The 20422-nt window shown below is 43.5% G+C and overlaps 1 protein-coding gene across 1 annotated transcript in view; it reads right to left on the bottom strand.

The window, feature by feature from the left end:
• CD80 (CD80 molecule) overlaps window positions 1-19840 on the bottom strand; it is a 38531-nt gene extending 18691 nt beyond the window's left edge. Inside the window, exons 1-3 of the mRNA XM_083439303.1 lie at window positions 18973-19840; window positions 10085-10219; window positions 8237-8348 (exon numbers count right to left, since the gene is read on the bottom strand). Of these exons, the coding sequence (XP_083295429.1) occupies window positions 8237-8330 (94 nt within the window). The 5' untranslated portion in view covers window positions 8331-8348; window positions 10085-10219; window positions 18973-19840. The remainder of the gene's footprint in view (window positions 1-8236; window positions 8349-10084; window positions 10220-18972) is intronic.
• Between the last annotated feature and the right edge of the window lie 582 nt (window positions 19841-20422).

Genomic DNA, 20422 nt, shown 5'->3' with positions numbered 1-20422 from the left:
TGTTGTTTCACATTTCAGTGTGGCTTAAGGCATGATTTCAGAAAGAGGGGGAAAGCAGTTTTCTGAATTCAAAGGAAGCAGGAGACAGAATGCTGTGTCCATTGCCTGTGGCTGGCTCCACCATTTGTCAGAAGCCCTTACGCTCAAAGGCTTGATGAAATGTGTGAGAGGTCAGTGGAGACAAATTGCCTGGCTCGAGGCCTCTGCCATCCCTCCGTTTGCCTCCCGGCTTCCCTGAGGGGCAAAGTGACCGAAACAGTGACAAAGGGAGCAGAGCTCAGCCCCACTGTGGCCTCCTGACATTTTCCCATGGCACTGGCCACTGAAAATCCTGCCACTGTTTAATATTGTTTTAATTGAGATATTTTATGTAGCGTACTTATATACATCATCATCAACTTTATTGCACTAGCCAAAGGCCATGGCATCATTCACAAAGGGAACAAAAAGAAAGGCAACGATAACCATAAAAGCCATAAAAACATCAGGCACTGCAGGTACAATAAATCACGATCACTTCTCCTAAAAATTATTTTTTGCATACAATAAAATAGCAAGGGGTTCTCAGGTAGAGTGTGCCAGCTTAAATGTCTGAATCACCTTTGCAATTGATCACTATTTTATCTAGTTCTTTTCTCTTGATCTTCTTAGCTGCCAATGCAGATAGTGCTACTTTATAAGTTACAAAGTCTACTTAGATACATGGGCTTATTTTGTATTAATATGTAGTAACATTGTTCACTGCTTTGCGGACCTTTGTGCTAAAAAGCAGTGTGCAAGTAAACCACACAGGCTGTACCGCGTCAATAAAGACAGTAGTGGCTCAAGAGCGAGACGGTTGCCTCAGCCAGGCGATTTTAAGCGACAATGACAGGACAGCAAATGGTTACTTATTTAATGTATTCCTACATCTGAGTTAAAGGGAGAGGTGCTTGTGGGATTTTCTGCCCCAGGTCCCAATATAACTTGGCTGGCCTGGGGTAATATGTGCCTGGAATCGGGTGGGAGGTTTGCCACCTGCTGCTCTGCCTCACACAGAATGTCTTTGGGCAGCCCTGCCACTGCAAAAGCACATGGCAGAGCATATGGCGAGGTTAGGTACTTTTAGAATAATGCTCCCTCATCAGATAGGAATGCACAGTACTTTATTTATGACAAAAATGAGATAAGCCAGCCTCACTGCATTTGGGGGAACTCATTCTGCCAAGCTGAGTACTGGTCTTCCGGCCCAAAGTCCTGTAGAGGTCGCACATTCCAGTTCCAGTATTGTTGGGCACCCACAGGTGTTGTGTTTTATTTTGAGGTGGGGGTGCTAAAACACCAAAACGATGGAACAGACTATTTTATGAGACAGAGAAAGAGAGAGAGAGAGAGAGAGAGAGAGAGAGAGAGAGAGAGAGAGACTGTACATTTTGCCTTATATACTGTATCATGTTCTGCCGAGACAGGTCAGTTGGTTGAGCATGAGACTCTTAATCTCAGTGTTGTGGGTTCCAGCTGCATGTTGGACAAAAGATCCCTGCATTGCAGGGGTTAGGTCTAAATGACCCTTGTGGTGCCTTCCAGCTCTTGTTGTTGTTTAGTCGTTTAGTCGTGTCTGACTCTTCGTGATCCCATGAACCAGAGCACGCCAGGCACTCCTATCTTCTACTGCTTCCTGCAGTTTGGTCAAACTCATGCTAGTAGCTTCGAGAACACTGTCCAACCATCTCGTCCTCTGTCGTCCCCTTCTCCTTGTGCCCTCCATCTTTCCCAACATCAGGGTCTTTTCCAGGGAGTCTTCTCTTCTCATGAGGTGGCCAAAGTATTGGAGCCTCAGCTTCACGATCTGTCCTTCCAGTGAGCACTCAGGGCTGATTTCCTTAAGAATGGAGAAGTTTGATCTTCTTGCAGTCCACGGGACTCTCAAGAGTCTCCTCCAGCACCATAATTCAACAGCATCAATTCTTCGGCAATCAGCCTTCTTTATGGTCCAGCTCTCACTTCCATACATCACTACTGGGAAAACCATAGCTTTAACTATATGGACCTTTGTTGGCAAGGTGATGTCTGCTTTTTAAGATGCTGTCTAGGTTTGTCATTGCTTTCCTCCCAGTTCTACAATTCTATAATTCTACAAATGCTAGAAACTTTATTATCTCTTTCTTTAAAATGAAAGTTAGGATTATGGTTCATCAGGAGGGGGAACAGCTCCCTCTCCCTCTGTGGATGACCATGCCACTATATTCAGAAATTTGATACAACCATCACTGTGGCCTATGTGACCCATTTAAGCTGCCATTTGTAAACTCAACAGATGAGACATATGTAGTGCTGTGGAAGGGGCAAGAATGCATAAGTGATGGTTTCCGGCCCCACCCTAGATCAATGGTGGTTGTTCTTCGTAGCCCTCCGGGGGCTGCAAAGAAGTTCAGGCAGGAGAAAGAGAGGAAATGAGGTGTAAATCCTCTCGATACTCCTCATTGGGGTCTGGGGAGTTCACTGCATCCCTCAGTGTTGCGCAATCCTGTGTCTGTCAACTTGAAAGGCCGAATGGGAGCGATCTGGGAGTGTGCCCCTGCCATGGACAAGCCTCTGTTACCGGTATGATTTGTGGAAGATTCCTCCTCAATCTGGATAATCGACATTAATCAAGAGGTGCTCCCAAAGCATCATATGCTAATGGGCTGTAATCAATCAGCTGCCAAAAGAACTGTTTTCTGAAGCTATTTGAATGGCTTTCTGAAATTTGAGAATACTTACAACAGCCTGAAAGGAAAAGGGGAGAACAAGGAGCTTTGTGCTTTCTTATGGTTTTGTAATGGTCTTTTCCCCCCTCTTGTCCTCCTCTATTATGAAGAAACGTGTGTAGAGCAGGAAACATAATTTTAAGAAACATAATTTTAAGAAATTGTATTAAATTAATTTGGTTTTATATATATATATATATATATATATATATATATATATATATATATAGTGAGGGGGGGGGAAGTATTTGATCCCCTGCTAAATTTGCCTGTTTGCCCTCTGTCAAAGAAATGACCAGTCCATAATTTTAATGGTAGGTTTATTGTAGCTGTGAGAGACAGAATAACAACAGGAAGAAACCCAGAAGACAAAAGTCAGAGATTGATGTGCATTATAATGAGTGAAATAAGTATTTGATCCCTTTGCAAAAGTTGACTTAGTACTTGGTCGCAAAACCCTTGTCGGCAATTACAGAGGTCAGACGTTTCTTGTAGGTGGCCGCCAGGTTTGCACACATCACAGGAGGTGTTTTGTCCCACTCCTGTTTGCAGATCCTCTTCAAGTCAGTAAGATTTCGAGGCTGATGTGTAGCTACTCGAACCTTCAGCTCCCTCCACAGATTTTCAATGGGATTAAGGTCTGGAGACTGGCTAGGCCACTCCAGGACCTTAGTGTGCTTTTTCTTGAGCCACTCCTTTGTTGCCTTGTCCGTGTGTTTTGGGTCATTGTCATGCTGGAATACCCATCCTTGACCCATTTTCAATGCCCTGGTTGCGGGAAGGAGGTGCTCATCCAAGATTTGACGATACATGGTCCCATTCATCGTCCCTTTGATGCGTGTGTGTGTATGTGTGTGTGTGTAATACATAAGTGCTGATCCTAAAAGCAATGTGCCCACCCTGTCTGAATTAGAAAAATGGGATGATTGTATGCCTCATATCATAAACAAGCATAGGCTTGTTTCTGCTTGTAATATGTGAGATGGGGTTCCCCTTGGGTTATTTTTCCCCCCTGGAGCCACTTCTGTGCTCAGCAGAACTTTAGCACTTCACTGCTTCTGATTAGGTGCGGAATTGCCTCACGGCTTGGCAACACTGTGTTAAATTATGATATGGGAAGTAGGCCATTTACTCCAGGGTCTCACCATAATTCAGGCTTGAGATTTTTCTCATATTGGGGTGGTGGTGGTGGTGCCATGAATCCCTCTATAGCAGGGGTAGATAACTTATGCCCCTCTAGATAATGTTGAACTCAAACTCCTTTCATTTGTGACAATTGGCCTTGTTGGCTGAGGCTGATGGAGATACAGTCCAACAACATATGGAGAGATCCAAGTTCCCCATTCCTTCTCTAAAGCCTCTTGCTTCATCAGCAGATGGGAAATAAGTACAAAAGAATAAGAAAATAAGTTCTTCCCATTCAGCACCTTGGGGACCTTATTATTAAGATTTTATTTTTTTACTGTACTGTATGAAGTGGTTACAAACCATTAATCTTTATAAGCAGCCAGAAGATGGATAGTAATGTTCCCACAATGGAATGTTGGAACTGTGTACCATTTTGAATCATTAAGGAGGCTAAACCACAGTGAATTGGTTAAGGCTGTTCAGTGATTTGGGATTTGAAAACAGCTCTCCAAGATCCAAGACTAACATTCTGACTACTGGAGAGTATTGGATACCCAGAGAACTAAATAAATTTTGTGCTCATGTTGGACTAAATACTTCATCAAACAATCTCTTTGCCTCTCCTTTTGATTTGCCCACCCTAAGGTAAAGGTAAAGGTACCCCTGCCCGTACGGGCCAGTCTTGACAGACTCTAGGGTTGTGCGCCCATCTCACTCAAAGAGGCCGGGGGCCAGCACTGTCCGAAGACACTTCCGGGTCACGTGACCAGCGTGACATCGCTGCTCTGGCGAGCCAGAGCCGCACACGGAAACGCCGTTTACCTTCCCGCTAGTAAGCGGTCCCTATTTATCTACTTGCACCCAGGAGTGCTTTCGAACTGCTAGGTTGGCAGGCGCTGGGACCGAACAGCGGGAGCGCACCCCGCCACGGGGATTCGAACCGCCAACCTTTCGACCGGCAAGCCCTAGGCACTGAGGCTTTAACCCACAGCGCCACCCGCGTCCCTTTGCCCACCCTAGCAACTCACTAATCCAAGTAATTTGAGAAATGTGCCGCTTGACACCAGTCACCTGAGAGAAAGGCAAAGTCCACCAGAGTGAGTCATAAAACCAACATAAAGTTGCGAAAGAATCTTATATGCGTGTGATAGCAAGAGATCAACCCGGGAGATCAACACCTGGTACCTTTGATCTGAGCAAGAGTAGCCTGACATCTTCCACCAAAACAGGAAAACCCACAAAGGGTTATATCCTCTCCAGCTTAATAACAGTGTCTGAAGGGATGATAAGAACCTTAGCACATTCATAGAGTTGAAAGCAACCTCAAAGATCATCTTGTCCAACCCTCTGTTGATGTAGGAAATCCACTACTATTGCATCTCTCTGATACGTGGCCATCCAGCCTCTGCTTAAAACCTCTAGCAAAGGGCAGTCCACTACCTTCTGAGTAGACTCTCCCACTGCTGAATAACATGTATCCTCGGGAAGTCCTTTTCCTACATTTCCCATTACAATATAACACAAATAAATAAACAATTATATACCACCTTAAAGCACTCAGCGCTTCATATAAATAAACTTACAATCCCACAACCACTTGGCAAGGTAGGTTGGTATTATTATTCATGAAAACATTAAAAGAGCCCTGCTGGATTAGACCAAATGTCCATCTAAACCTGAGGTCGCCAACATTACACCCATGGGGAATTCACCTGCCACCCACGTAGTCTATGAATCTCACTCACACTCAATCTCTCCTTAGTCATGAAGTGATGAGGTACTTTCCCCCTGACTGCAAACACACGAACTTTAATTCTATAATCAGATCCATTGCATCTTTTTTGCCCCTGAAAAAGTACTTCTTGAGAAACTGGTTGTATCGTTGAAATAAATATCAATGCAGGTGAATTATTCCTTAGTGTGTCCATTTGAAAACAGATTTCCAGAATTTGTACCTCTACATCCAGTTTTTACCTCATGCAGCTACTACAAACTGAACTGATGTGTTCAGTGAGCTGAAGTTCTATTTCCTGATAAGTTACCCCACCAATCTATAAGTGAAGTTAGGCATATGTGCCCCAATATATGTTACTCTACAAGGGCCTACACTGAAGCATTTTGTTGTCTAGTCACCAAGTTTGGAGATAACTTTTTTTGACCTCTCTCCAGTCCACTTGCATTTTCATCACCTTGAGTAAATTGGTGTGATCTGCAAACTCGGCCATTTCAAGGATAAACTTTGACTCTAGAAAACAACCCCAGAGTTGTCCGCGACTGGACTTAACTGTCAGGGGTACTTTTACCTTTACTTAATACAGTGGTACCTCTGGTTATGTACTTAATTCATTCCGGAGGTCCGTTCTTAACCTAAAACTGTTCTTAACCTGAAGCACCACTTTAGCTAATGGGGCCTCCCGCTGCTGTTGTGCCGCCGCGGCACAATTTCTGCTCTCAACCTGAAGCAAAGTTCTTAACCCAAGGTACTATTTCTAGGTTAGAGGAGTCTGTAACCTGAAGCGTATGTAACCTGAAGCGTATGTAACCTGAGGTACCACTGTACATAAGAATACCAACCTTCCTATTCCTTGGCTGCTAAGTCTAAATAAGAGCCTTTACTAAAGGATTTATCAAAAATGTGTTGAAAATCTCTGTAGATAATATCCATTATTATTATTTTCACCTAATAATAATGGTTATTATTATTTTATACCCAGCAGGTCCCAGGGTTGGTTACAATGTTGAATATTAAATATTTAAAATAGTTAAAACAAATAACAGTTGTAGGAATAGGGTGTGCCCTAAAATACACATATATAAGGTGTCAAAGACCAGGGTGAAGAGCTGTGTCCTCAGCATTCTAAGAAAGCTGTATAGTGAAGGTGCCACATTCTTCTCTGTGGATTACCCTACTCGACTGGACTGTTCCCCACCCACAAGTTTGTTTACATCTTCAAAAATTTCCAAAACGTTGGTGAGGCAGGACTTCCCTTAGGAGAAACCATACTGATCCATTCCCATCAAAACTCAATGTTCTAATGCTTGGCATTATATTATCTTATATTATGGCATTTCCCACCAGTTTCTCCAAAGCAGATAAACTAACTAGCCAGTGGGGATGGAAGGATCTGCCAATTTTAGTTCTCTCAGTTTCTCAATTTTCCAGTCTTAAATTCAGTTTTCCACATTTCTGCAGCAATTTGTGATTTTTTTAAAGAAAAAAAAACCTGCATGAAAATTCTTCACTTTTATGGTGCAACTTTCTCCTCATAAATACATATTTGTATGCAGTTTTGACTTGTGTATACACACACTTTTTTTTTTTTTTTTTGCAATGCTCTTTTCATGAATATATTCAATGTACACTTTCCCCTAACATATATGCATTTGTGTAAACATTGGTGGTTGGAGAAATGTATTGCGAAAAATTAGGAATGTGCGAATTTTGAAAGATTCATGCTTTGGTTCTCCTATCGTTTTGAAAAGTGCTAATTTGATAGGTTTGGCTTAAAATGAGAACTGAATTTCTTCTCCATCTCTGCTGGCCAGTAATGTCCTGGATTCTATTTTAAAGAGCAGCATTTACATTGGCTTCTTTTCAATTCCTCAGTTTGGAGGCTGATTCTAGTGACACGTTGACTGTTTTTGTTACAAGATAAAGGTACCCCTGACCATTACATCCAGTCATGGATGACTCTGGGGTTGTGCACTCATCTCACTCTATAGGCTGAGGGAGCTGGCATTTGTCTGCAGACAGTTTTTCTGGGTCATGTGGCCAGCATGACTATGCCGCTTCTGGCACAATGGAACACCGAAACCAGAGCAGCGCACCGAAACACCGTTTACCTTCCCGCTGGAGCGGTACCTATTTATCTACTTGCACTTTGACATGCTTTCAAACTGCAAGGTGGACAGGAGCTGGGATCGAGCAATGGGAGCTCACCCTGTCGCAGGGATTCAAACCGCCGACCTTCTGATCGGCAAGCCCTAGGCTCAGTGGTTTAGACCACAGCACCACCTGCATCCCATTACAAGATAAACTACTGAGAATTTTGAGTTACTGAAGAACACCTGGGCAGATGCTGTCCAGAACATTCCATCACCATATAGCAAATGGAAGGCTGAGGGAGGCTTGCCTAATGCTGCTAATTTCATGGCAAAGCTGAAATTCACACAGAAACTCCCTAATTGTAAACCACAGTCCTGTGTACACTTATTTAGAAGTAGGTCTCATTGAGTTCAGTGCAAAGAATGAAGCATCCACCACTTTTTAAACACACACACACACACACACACTCACTCACACACACACACCAGTTCCTCTTGGGAACAAGCAAGGAATGTCAAGTATAAGGACAAACACAGTGAATTGTTGGGCTTACCTGAACAACCAAAAGGAAGCACAAAGAGGCCAAGCCAGAGGAACCACGTTAGAACGGGTGCGGAGAATATCAGTTCTCTCTTCTGTGTGTACATCGTATTTTCCAAGACCACCTTGACCGAAGCAGTGAAACGGCAAGAAGTTACAGAGAGAAATGCAGGATGTTTGTGCAGTTCAGGTGATTTAGTTTAATTTATAGGTAGTATTGCTTTGTCTTGACGGTTCTGTTCCCCTACCCACTCTGCAGCCCACATTAATCTATCAATCTATTTAGATCTATCAATCAATTTAGCACATGGCTTCCACAGTGGCATATGATACTCAGGGCATCAGCAATTGCATAAGAATTTGTTATCAAACAGTAGTGAACACACAATTGTGCTTGGAGCAATCATTAAATAATCAATCAACATATAATTAATTGAAAGCAGTTCCAGAGCCAGTCCTGTGTAATGTGCATCAGATTTTTACCATCTTAATCAATTGCTTGTGAAGATAAAACAAATGAAGAACACTAGTTCACACTTTATGTGCTGGCAAGTGCATATTAGGTTGACACAACAGAAGGCTAAAGTCAGAGCATATACCTTGCTGATGCATTTTTTTTATGATGCTGTGACACAAGTTATGCTGTACCACAACTAAGCTTTGGACCCCAGACTCTAGAAGCATAAACAGGTAAACAACTATAGGCGGAAAACTGTTTTCAGATGCTGATTTCTAGGCGAGATTATCAACAGGCTTTCAGGGACAGAATGACTAGAATTTGATGCAGGCGTGAACGTAGCCAGAATTTATTGGGGTGGGGGGGGCTTTATGTTGGGGGAGAACAAAACTGAGTTATTTGCAATGTAATTGGTCAGTTACCTAAGTATTTTTATTTACGTGATGGGGGGCAACTGCACCCCCATTCCCCCCCCCGGGCTATGCCCATGGATGCAGGGATGATGAATGATCTAAAATGAAAGTCGTATGAGGAAAAGCTGAAATGACAGGAGTTCCCAAAGATGTTTACTACCGTCTCAGAAAGAAAAGGAAGAACTATTGTTTACTGCGTCCAGTGAGAATAACATATTGGTGTAGATCTGATTAATATACTGTTGGGCAGGGGTTTTTTTTAGCTGGAACTCATCAGAACTCAGTTCTGGCCCTTTCTCAATTGGGCACTGTTGCCATTCTAAGAGAAAGAGGGAGGTGTTCTGGCACCTCTTTTTCTTGAAAAAATAGCACTGCTGTGAGAGACTTCAAGATTTCTAAATTCACAAATGAAACAAGGTAACAGAAGATGCTGTAAATTGCCTCTGCTGGAGTTTCTAAAGAGTTCCTACCTCATGGCAAGTGGCCTGACCAGCAGATCTGTAGGCAAGTTCAAAGCTCCCTGAGACTTTAAATGTCCTTAATACTGCTATCAAATGAAAAATGAAATGAAACACAGGCATGCATACCATACATTTAAAGCACCCCCCCCCCCCAGAATCCTGGGAAATTTAGTTTACTCCTTACGCAGCAAAAATCCCAAGGACCCTTAACAAACTATAGCTCCCAGGATTCTTTGAAGAAAAAGTGCTTTAAATGTGCTTCAATTGCATTGTTTGTATGCAGCCATGCAAAATTCCTCTTTCAGTACCCCATCTGACTGTTTGCTAAACCCCCTCCGGTTTTCCTGTCATTTCTCACCATACCAGCCTTCTCTTAAGGCAAAAAGATGTGGGGCAAAAGCGCCAAGAAAACTAAAACTAAATGAACCTTAACTCCCCGTTTATGCCAGTCTCATAAGAAACAATCTCTCTAATCAGTCTGCACTGTAACTTAGCAAATTAAGAAAAAGGAAGGAAGAGGGTCAACTTACAGTAAGCAGGAACCAGAGAATGATGATTTGCCTTCCAGATATATGCCTCTTCCTTCAGTGATTGGTATAAATACTAATCTTAATTTGGCTATGTCCCACGCAACAGAAAGCTCCTCTAAGTAGTTCGTTCTTAACCTGTGATTGCATAGAAAGATGAGCTACATGACTTTAAGACAAGCCAAATGTCACCACCCCCACAACTTCCCCTTTTTGCCGTCGGAAAAAAAATCAAAAACTTTCAATCCTTGTCCAGCACTTTCCATATCATTAGAGTAACCGAGGAGCAGGCTAGATTGATAATCTGTGGTAGCACGCTGGCATTCAGTTTCTAAAATGAGCTAAGAAACAAATATTAATGGACTAAATGTAGGAGTGGTGCTATTAAATGGAATCCCATCCCACTTTCATTTCTAGGCCAGCCAGCCTGGCAATGGCCCACAAAGCATGGGCCGATAACGGGACAAAAGGAGTGGCTCTGTGCCAGAAGACAAAGGGCTGGACCTTCCTCCTTCAACTGTTTGTTAGAAAGAAAAAGGCCAGAGTCGAGAGTTGAATAATATGAGCTAGAAGCTGGATGCAAAAGCTGCAGGCTAGAAAGGCAGAGAGGTGGGGGGCAGAGAGTCAGGGGGTGCTAATGCTGTGAACCCCTCAACTGTAGGCTCAGGTGGTATATATATATGTGTAAATAAAGACACCTCAGTCTCTGCTGTCCAAAGGAAACGTGAACCCTGAGTAAACACCCAGAACCTCTGGAATCTCACACTGCTCCGAGATTGGGGTGGCAGCAACACAACTCACTCACCATATTCTGGCCTTTACTTCTTTATTTCAAAATTATGTCATCATCAGATAGGCTTATTGCACATTAAGAAGAGCTTCCCTATTCATAAACTATCACCTTGCAACAATTTGTTTATGGGCCACCTTTTCCATCCCCAAGGAGCTCAAGGTGGGAGAACATGGTTCTCCCAGTTCTCCTGCTCATTTAATCCCCACGGTGTGGAGTTCTGGGATTTCTTCCAACTCCCTTCCCCTTTACACACATCCAGATTCGGGTAGGTGTTGGGGTGGGGAGGTGGAAGAGCCATTGCACTAGTGGGACTCATTGTTCTGGGCAGTAGTGTAGCTATCCACTCAGGTGCCTGGTGTGGGGTGTGTGTGTCCTGCAGCTGGGGGCATGGCAAGTCTCTCCAATGCTTGGAGCATCTCCACTGCCTCCCCCTCAGCTGTTGGGCGGCTGAGGGAGAGGCAGTAGGCAGACACAAGTCCCACGCTGCCTAAAACAGCAGCGTGGAACCTGCAGGCGCCTAAGCCACCACATCACTCCTAAAAAGTTTTGTGAGCCCAATTTTTATTTTTATTTTAAACTCATTTTGTCACCCGCCTCAGTGATGACACCCAGGGCGGCCCACCCCCTCCACCCCCTTCCTCCTCACTGCTTCTGTGTTCTGTTAGTGCAACCAATTTACTTTTTTTACTTGGGCATTTGGATAGATGTTTTGTCACTCTTGCAGGGTGGTGATATAAATGTGATTTGTTGTGGTGGTTTGAATTCTCATATTGTTTTGCTTTATTGTCTATTGTACACTTGTTCTGGGACTGATTTCAATAATGAGCAGGTTATAAACTACCTAAATAGTGTGTCAGCCCATTAGTGGGGCTCATCCTGATCTGCCCAGCCCTTTTCTTCTGTTGCCACAAGGCACGTTTGAGGCCTGCTGCTCTTATCACCAGGGTTGAGGTAAGGCTTCTACACATCTTGTGCTCCCTCCCTCCTTCACTAGAAGCAGCAAAATATTTTGGGCTGATGTTCTGTGGTTTAATTATGTTGTGTTTATTCCTGCAGATTTTGATATGGGGATATATTTTTTAAGCGTTTGCTTTTATGGACATGAACATTAGCTTTGTCTTTCTCTATTCCACTCCCCACCTCCAGTTGCCATTGAAACATTTGGCTAGACTCAGTAATGTTCACTTGACTTTTTTCTTTAAATGGGAATCCCCAAGTGATACTGTAGCTGGGTGGTGCCTTCTCAATACCTAGCTTGGCCAAGTGGTGTTATTTGAACAGAGTACTGTTTATTTTCCTCTCCTGTCACAGCAACCCTGACAAAGCAGTTTCTCTTCATCCATTGCCTTTCCAATCTGGGAAGGAGGGATGCACCCATTTCTTCAAGACTGGTGAGGAGAACTTGCAATGTAGGCCTTTCCCCATCTGGTCCCTTTTATGTTTTGAAAAACCGGAAAATGGATTGGTGTTCTTCAGCTTCTTTACTTCCCTTTAAAACTTTTAAAGGCTTTACATTTCTGTTTCCATTTCTATTTCTAGCAAGACGTGGCAGTGTGTAAGGTAAAAGGTAAAGGTAAAGGACCCCTGGACGGTTAAGTTCAGTCAATGGAGACTATGGGGTGCGGAGCTCATCTTACTTTCAGGCCGAGGGAGCTGTCCACAGACAGCTTTCTGGGTCATGTGGCCAGAATGACTAAACCGCTTCTGGTGTAATGGAACACCGTGACAAAAGCCAGAGCACACAGAAACACCATTTACCTTCCTGCAGAAGTGGTACCTATTTATCTACTTGCACTGGCATGCTTATGAACTGTTGGGTTGGCAGGAGTTGGGACAGAGCAATGGGAGCTCATCCCGTCGTGGGGATTCGAACTGCTGACCTTCTGATCAGCGAGCCCACGAGGCCCAGTGGTTTAGACTGCAGTGCCACCCACATCCCATATACAGTGGTACCTCGGGTTACAGACACTTCAGGTTACAGACTTCGCTAACCCAGAAATAGTACCTCGGGTTAAGAACTTTGCTTCAGGATGAGAACAGAATTCGTGTGGCGGCAGCAGCGGGAGTCCCCATTAGCTAAAGTGGTACCTCAGGTTAAGAACAGTTTCAGGTTAAGAACGGACCTCCAGAACGAATTAAGTTCTTAACCGGAGGTACCACTGTACTAATTATACACAAATGACAAATGTTCTTTAGATGATGTTCCCTATTCCTGGGGTCTAGTAGAGACCAAAGGCCTGAATCACTTAGTCATACATGGTGAATAAGAAATATTGCCCATTCTGGTGTAACACTGCTTCTGATTGGCTCACTGGGGTAGCCAACAAGGCATCATGAGGACTTTCCCTGGCATCTACAAAGCCTTGGAGCCTACCCTCCCCCCCCCCGGTCATTCTCCCCTACAGTGGCAAATGTGGTTACCTCCTCCCACCCACTGCTCTCAAAAGTACGTAGAGTTGAAGGAAGAAGTTGGAGGAAGAATTCTGTTTCTCATTTTCTCTTTCAAGTCTATCTGCTTTTCAAGGCTCCGATTGGCACCTTGAGAAGCCGAACAGAAAGTGGAGCTACTGAGTGGGGAGAAGGGATGATAGGGGACCCCAGTCTGGGAAACTGAGGGGGTGTTGGTAAAGTGACCTGGGAAGAGATTGGAGGGGAGGAATATGAAGTGCCACAGAAATTGGGTGGGGGCTTGCAGAATTGTGTTGGGACTGGTAAAACAGATAATTTCAACTCTTGATCTGTGATTTGATGGTGGCTTTATTATCACCCTATCTAAAAGTCACTAAGTTCCAAGAGTAGGGTCCATGCCTTGGATAAAAGTTTTGTGGTGCTGAGTTTACTTGGCAATCTACCACTGCAAGGTATGATATGACAGTGGGTTTTGGGGACCCCGTTTAAAACAATACAAATTAAAGGGAACCCATTTTAATTCTACTAGCTCAGTATATATGTAGGCTCCATCTATCAGGGTGGGGTGGGGGAAGAGGAGAGAGAAAACCAACCTCATAATCTGTTTGTGATGATAACTAAAATCCATTTTGCATTTACTTCTGCCACCCTGTCTCCCCCACCCTATATTTGTGCCTTTGATAATTTGCACCTAAATGTTTTTGTTGTCGTTGTATGTTAAACTGACAGTTCCACTTATTTTTTACCTTAAGAATGTTTAACAGGATGTTTTCCATCAGAGCTGGGTGAATTTATTACAGAACAGCTGCAATCTGAACATACCACATAGGGACATTTACTATCAGTATAGGTGGTTATGAGCACAGGTGTGCTATTTTTGTGTGCAGTTGACCTCAGTGCACACTCCATGCATTCACTTCCTACTCTTAGGATGGGACTGAAATTTGAATGCTCTAGTGCACAGGTACATACACTCAAGAGCCAAACACAACATGACACTGATTACATGAATGAAATTAACGAACTTTTTTTTTTTTTTTTAATTAAATGCAGCAATGAGAGCCCAAGCAATATTGGAGCTGTGAAGTTTTACAATTTCACCCCTTGCCTTAATCCGGATGAAAATATCCCCTATGCTATTTGTTTCAGAAGGAAAGCCTCATTTTCAAATGCACCCCTAGCATTTGTCTAAAAGGTAAAAAAGAATAACAAAATAGTGATAGTGCTTTACAAAGGACAAAGACCAGTAAATACTAGGGATTACCCTTGCTAACTTCAAACATTTGGAGCACATGTTGATGGATGGAGCAAGCTTGCTTTCTCCTGCTCCAAAGGCTAGGAGCTCAACCAATGGCTTCAAGTTCCAAGAAAGGAGATTCCGACTGAACATCAGAAATACCTTTCTGACAAAATAAAAAAATTCCTTCCTTCCCTCACCAAGAAATATATATAACGGTCTGGTGACTTCTGTTTCAGTGTATCTGAAGAAGTGTGCATGCACACGAAAGCTCATACCAATAACAAACTTAGTTGGTCTCTATGGTGCTACTGGAAGGATTTTAAAAATTTTGTTTTGACTATGGCAGACCAACACAGCTACGTACCTGTAACTAGAACCTTTCTGACAGTAAAAGTTGTTCAACAGTGGAACAGACTTCCAGGAGAGGTGGTGGACCCTTGTTCCTTGGAGCTTTTTAAGCAGAGGCTGGATGGCCATCTGTCATGTACGATCCAGTTGAGATGCCTGCATTGCAGGGGGTTGGACTAGATGACCCTCGGGTCCCTTCCAACTCTAAAATTCTATGCTTTTATTTTATAAACCTTGAAGGATGCTGAAAAGGCACTAAAGGCCATTAAAACCACTGGAATGATTTCTTTTAAAATTCAGAGGAACTGGTTGGAAATCTAAAGGTTAAGACTTTATTTCCTAAGGAGCTAACATGTCAGAGGCTAAAAAGAGGAAGAACACTGGTTTAGCAAAAGAGGAAGATGCTTAAACCATCCGGCATGCCTGAGAAAGTTTTCATCTTCTCTCTTTAAATCAAACAAACAATGGAAAATAGAAGCCATTTGGAAAATTATATACCATTCTTGGAAATTGAGCCTTCTTAGCAGTACTTGTGGGATCTCTTAGAAATGTTACCAGCAGGACAGTTACTCAAACTGATAGTAGATCCTTATTTTATCAGGTTGCCCTGATTTTATTTTACTAAAATAAAATGAAATAAAAATGATAACATCCTCTTTATCTGTTAAACTGAAAGCAGCTCACGGGATTAAAAATAAATCCTAATTCAAGCAACAATCAATAAATTGATACAAACAACAAAAGAAGTTGCAGCAGAAAAATAAACCAGAATCCCTTACGATTCTGCCACCTGAGGCAGCTGCCTCAGACCACCTCATGGGCAGGCTGGCCCTGCAAAAAAATTCAAAGTGCCACACAAAGTTTGCCCTAATGGCCCAGCCTGCACCAAGTGGTTCAATTAAATAATTTTAGGCTCTGAATTTAACGGTCTTAAGGGGCATCCCTCTTTAAATTCAGTGTCTTACTTCATTTGCTTCAAAATGTGGTAAACCCATCTTGCTGCGCATTGAACCTACAGTGAGGGGGGAAAGTATTTGATCCTCTGCTAAATTGCCCTTTTGCCCTCTGATGAAGAAATGACTACTTTGGAATCTGCTGGATTGATTGCTTCTGTCGACAGGTGTCTTTTGTACAGGTACTGTAACGGGCTGGGATTACAGGTAAGACCTCTCCCTTACAGCAGGTACCGTACTTCTAATCTCAGCTCCTTACATACAGTGAAGATACCAGGTAGCCTGACATCTGGCTGGTTGATATACTTATTTCACTCATTATAATGAACATCAATCTCTGACTTTTGTCTTCTGGGGTTTTTGGGGTTTTCCTGTTGTTATTCTGTCTCTCACAGCTACAATAAACCTACCATTAAAATTATGGACTGGTCATTTCTTTGACAGAGGGCAAACGGGCAAATTTAGCAGGGGATCAAATACTTTCCCCCCTCACTGTAATTTAGACACCCTGACCGCCAATAACCCTTGATCTGTTCCTCAGGCTGTTTTATTTTAACTGTCCCACAAGTCCACCTATAATATAGTAAATACCATAATCAGTGAGTTTCATTTTATTACTGCTATTATCTGTTTTCTGTTTTACTTACAGCATAAATCTATGCATGTCCACTTAGAACAGGGCTGACCCAAGGTATTTTGGTGGCTGAGGCAAATACTTTTTTTCCTCACTGTATCTTATCTCCAGTGCTATTTAATATCTACAGTAAGCTGTTGGGAAAGATCACTAGGAGTTTTGGGGTGAGGTGCCATCAGTATGCTGATGGAACTTGGATGTAATTCTTCATAACTTTTGCATCAGGAGAGGCTGGGCTATTGCCTGGAGACAATGATGAAATAGACGAGGAAAAGAAAGCTGAGCTTGAATCCCATGAAAATGGAGGCACTGCGAGTCAGAAGTTCCCATGTCTGAGAAATTGGTCAGTTGCCTTCCCTGCATGGGGTTGCACTTCCTCTGAAGGAGAAGGTTCTCAATTTGGGGGTGCTCCTGGATCCAGCTCTGTCACTGGAAGCTCAGGTAGTCTCAGTGACTAAAAGTGCCTTTTACCAACTGCAACTGGTTCAACAGCTACGGCCACTGCTAGACCAGGAAAGCATTGCCATAGTAGCTCATGTGCTAGTTACTTCAAATCTTGATTAATGCAATGCACTCTATGTGCATGATTCCAAAGCTGCAATTAATAATACAGTGGTACCTCTAGTTGCGGACACAATCTGTTCCAGGGTGCTGTTTGCACCCCAAAAAGCCCACAACTAGAGCGGTGTTTCTGTGCAAGCGCGAAGCACAAGAGAGCGCTTCTGCGTGTGTGGCGAAACCCAGAAGTATACACATCCGGGTTTGCCGCGTTCGCAACCCGAAAATCCACAACATGAAGAGGTATGACTGTAATAATTAATAATAATAATAATAATAATAATAATAATTTATTATTTATACCCCACCCATCAGGCTGGGTTTCCCCAGCCACTCTGGGCAGTTCCCAACAGAATATTAAAAACACGATAAAACCTCAAACATTAAAAACTTCCCCAAACAGGGCTGCCTTCAGGTGTCTTCTAAAAGTCAGATAGTTGTTTATTTCCTTGACATCTGATGGGAGGATGTTCCACAGGGTGGGCGCCACTACCGAGAAGGCCCTCTGCCTGGTTCCCTGTAACCTCACTTCTCGCAGTGAGGGAACCACCAGAAGGCCCTCAGAGCTGAACCTCAGTGTCCAAGCTGAACGATAGGGATGGAGACGCTCCTTCAGGTATACTGGGCCGAGGCTGTTTAGGTCAGCAGCAACACTTTGAATTGTGCTTGGAAATGTACGGGGAGCCAATGTAGGTCTTTCAGGACTGGTGTTATATGGTCTTGATGGCCACTTCCTGTCACCATTCTAGCTGCCGCATTCTGGATTAGTTGTAGTTTCTGGGTCACCTTCAAAGGTAGCCCCACGTAGAGTGCATTGCAGTAGTCCAAGCGGGAGATACATAGAGCTTGCACCACTCTGGCGAGACAGTCTGCAGGCAGGTAGGGTCTCAGCCTGCGTACCAGATGGAGCTGGTAGACAGCTGTGCTGGGCACAGTTAGTGCACGATTGCTGACAGGAGTGAGGCCCTGTCAGCATGTAACACCCGTGCTCAGAGATCTGCATTGGTTGCCAATTTGCTACTGGGCCAAGTTCAAGGTGTTACTATTAGCATATAAAGCCCGTAACAAACTTGAGACCAGTTTACCTACAAGATTGCCGTACCCCACATGTGCCCAGTCAACGGCTTCAATTGACGGTACTGGCACAATTACAGGTGCCACATAATACTCGTTCTGCATTTGTAAGAACTTAATTGCTCAATGTGGCAGCACCTGCACTTTGGAACTTCCTGCCTATTGAAATCAAGCAGGTTCCTTCACAGTACTCTTTTAAGCCCCTGCTAAAAACATTCCTGTTTAAACAAATCTACCCAGATGTCATGGGTGGCGCTGTGGGTTAAAGCCTCAGCGCCTAGGACTTGCCGATCGAAAGGTCGGCGGTTCGAATCCCCGTGGCGGGGTGCGCTCCCATCATTTGGTCCCAGCGCCTGCCAACCTAACAGTTCGAAAGCACCTTCGGGTGCAAGTAGATAAATAGGGACTGCTTACTAGCGGGAAGGTAAACAGCGTTTCCGTGTGCGGCTCTGGCTCGCCAGATGCAGCTTGTCACACTGGCCATGTGACCCGGAAGTGTCTTCGGAGAGCGCTGGCCCCCGGCCTCTTAAGTGAGATGGGAGCACAACCCTAGAGTCTGGCAAGACTGGCCTGAACGGGCAGGGGTACCTTTACCTTTACCTTTTACCCAGATGCTAAGACAGCTGAGGTAGATTAAATCTGTTTCAGTATTTTAACTGTTTTATATTTTGTAAACCGCTTTGAGGGTTGTTTGTTTGTTCTTTACAATCAAGCAGTATATACATTTTATGAAATAAAGACATAATAGACACACACAAACCCTACAGCTCCAGTTAACACACACAGAAGTTTCCCACCACTTTACCTCCCAATCCTCCTTCCCGGTCACAAAAATAATTGCAAATGATTAAATAAAAATCAATATTGCAGAAATATACTCACACTCTCCGTCCATCGATCTCTCTTAAGAAACATGAATGAAAAAATAAGTTACTTAAACTTGCAACCACACCTTTCTCTTTGCTAGCTACAAAGAATGACTGTGAGCTATTTGGAGGCGCGGCCTATAAGGAAACAATTCTGTGTATACTCAGGACTGATCATAAAACAGCCCTCCCTTATCTTACAGAGTTGCTGGAGTTTTCTTATAACAAGAGGCAGGTGAAACCTGCACAACTGGGGCTGAAACTGTGGCAGTCTTACTGATACTAAAACTTTCACATAGCTTTTCTGCTCAGAAACCTAAGGGGTGGGGTATCCTCTTGGCTGTAGCTGTACTTTTGGATTAGGATTTGCTGAATGCTGCAGAGACTTGATTGACAGACATGTTTGTAAAGAGTTCTAATAGAAGCATAACATGTGTGTGGAACAGGAAAGAGTGTGTGGCTTTAAGATCCTAGGAGGGGAAAAACCAAAACAAAACAAATTGCTTGAGCTTCTCCTTGGGAGGACTGTGCCCCAGTAGGCTGTGGAACAGCCTCCACTGCTATGAAGGCTTTCTAAAACTACAGTGGTACCTTGGGTTACATACGCTTCAGGTTACAGACTCTGCTAACCCAGAAATAGTACCTCAGGTTAAGAACTTTGCTTCAGGATGAGAACAGAAATTGTGTTCCGGTGGTGCGGCGGCAGCGGGAGTCCCCATTAGCTAAAGTGGTGCTTCAGGTTAAGAACAGTTTCAGGTTAAGAATGGACCTCTGGAACAAATTAAGTTCTTAACCCAAGGTACCACTGTACTGAGTAAAATGACCCACCTGTATCTGTTCCTCTTGTGACATTCACCAGTACTTCCTGATTCTCCTGACTGCAAAATACAGTATGGAGCAAGTCGGCAAAAAATGAAGATATGGCAGCCTCCCAGGAAATGTTACCAGAGAAAATAATAAAGTGTCCCTTATGCAAGCACAAAACCAATGCATTCCCTTGGTATGTTGGGATGAGGGGGTGGTGGTGTTTTTCTAGGTACACAAACATCCATTTCTAGGATGCTGTTCAAGGGGGGAGGGCACATGGAAAATGCACAGTGCACAGCGCATATATTATGTTCAAAACTTCAGTGATAGTGGAAAGAGACAGACAGAGAGGAAGACTTAAAATTGCCAGTGGGATGTTTCAGTATTTTATGTTGGACCAACAAAGCCCTATGAAATGGTGTGGTAGTGGGGCTTGCAAAGCTGCACTTAATATTAATGTTAAAATTTCAAAGACCTGGATCCTTTGTAGCTCCATTTTGTAATTCTGCAAAACACAGGAGATTCAAGCCACATTTTTCTTGACTAGGTTCAGACTGGCTCAGAGCAGTTCCACATGTACATTCTGTTGCCGAAAGTTCAATGGGTTTCGGTAGACATGATGTATCCCAGAAAGCACACAAGTGCATGCTCAAGTGTTG

The sequence above is a fragment of the Podarcis tiliguerta genome, assembly GCF_965153285.1.
Source record: "Podarcis tiliguerta genome assembly, chromosome: 4".
In the NCBI taxonomy this organism is placed as follows: Eukaryota; Metazoa; Chordata; class Lepidosauria; order Squamata; family Lacertidae; genus Podarcis; species Podarcis tiliguerta.
This window is presented reverse-complemented; position numbering and strand designations above follow the sequence as displayed.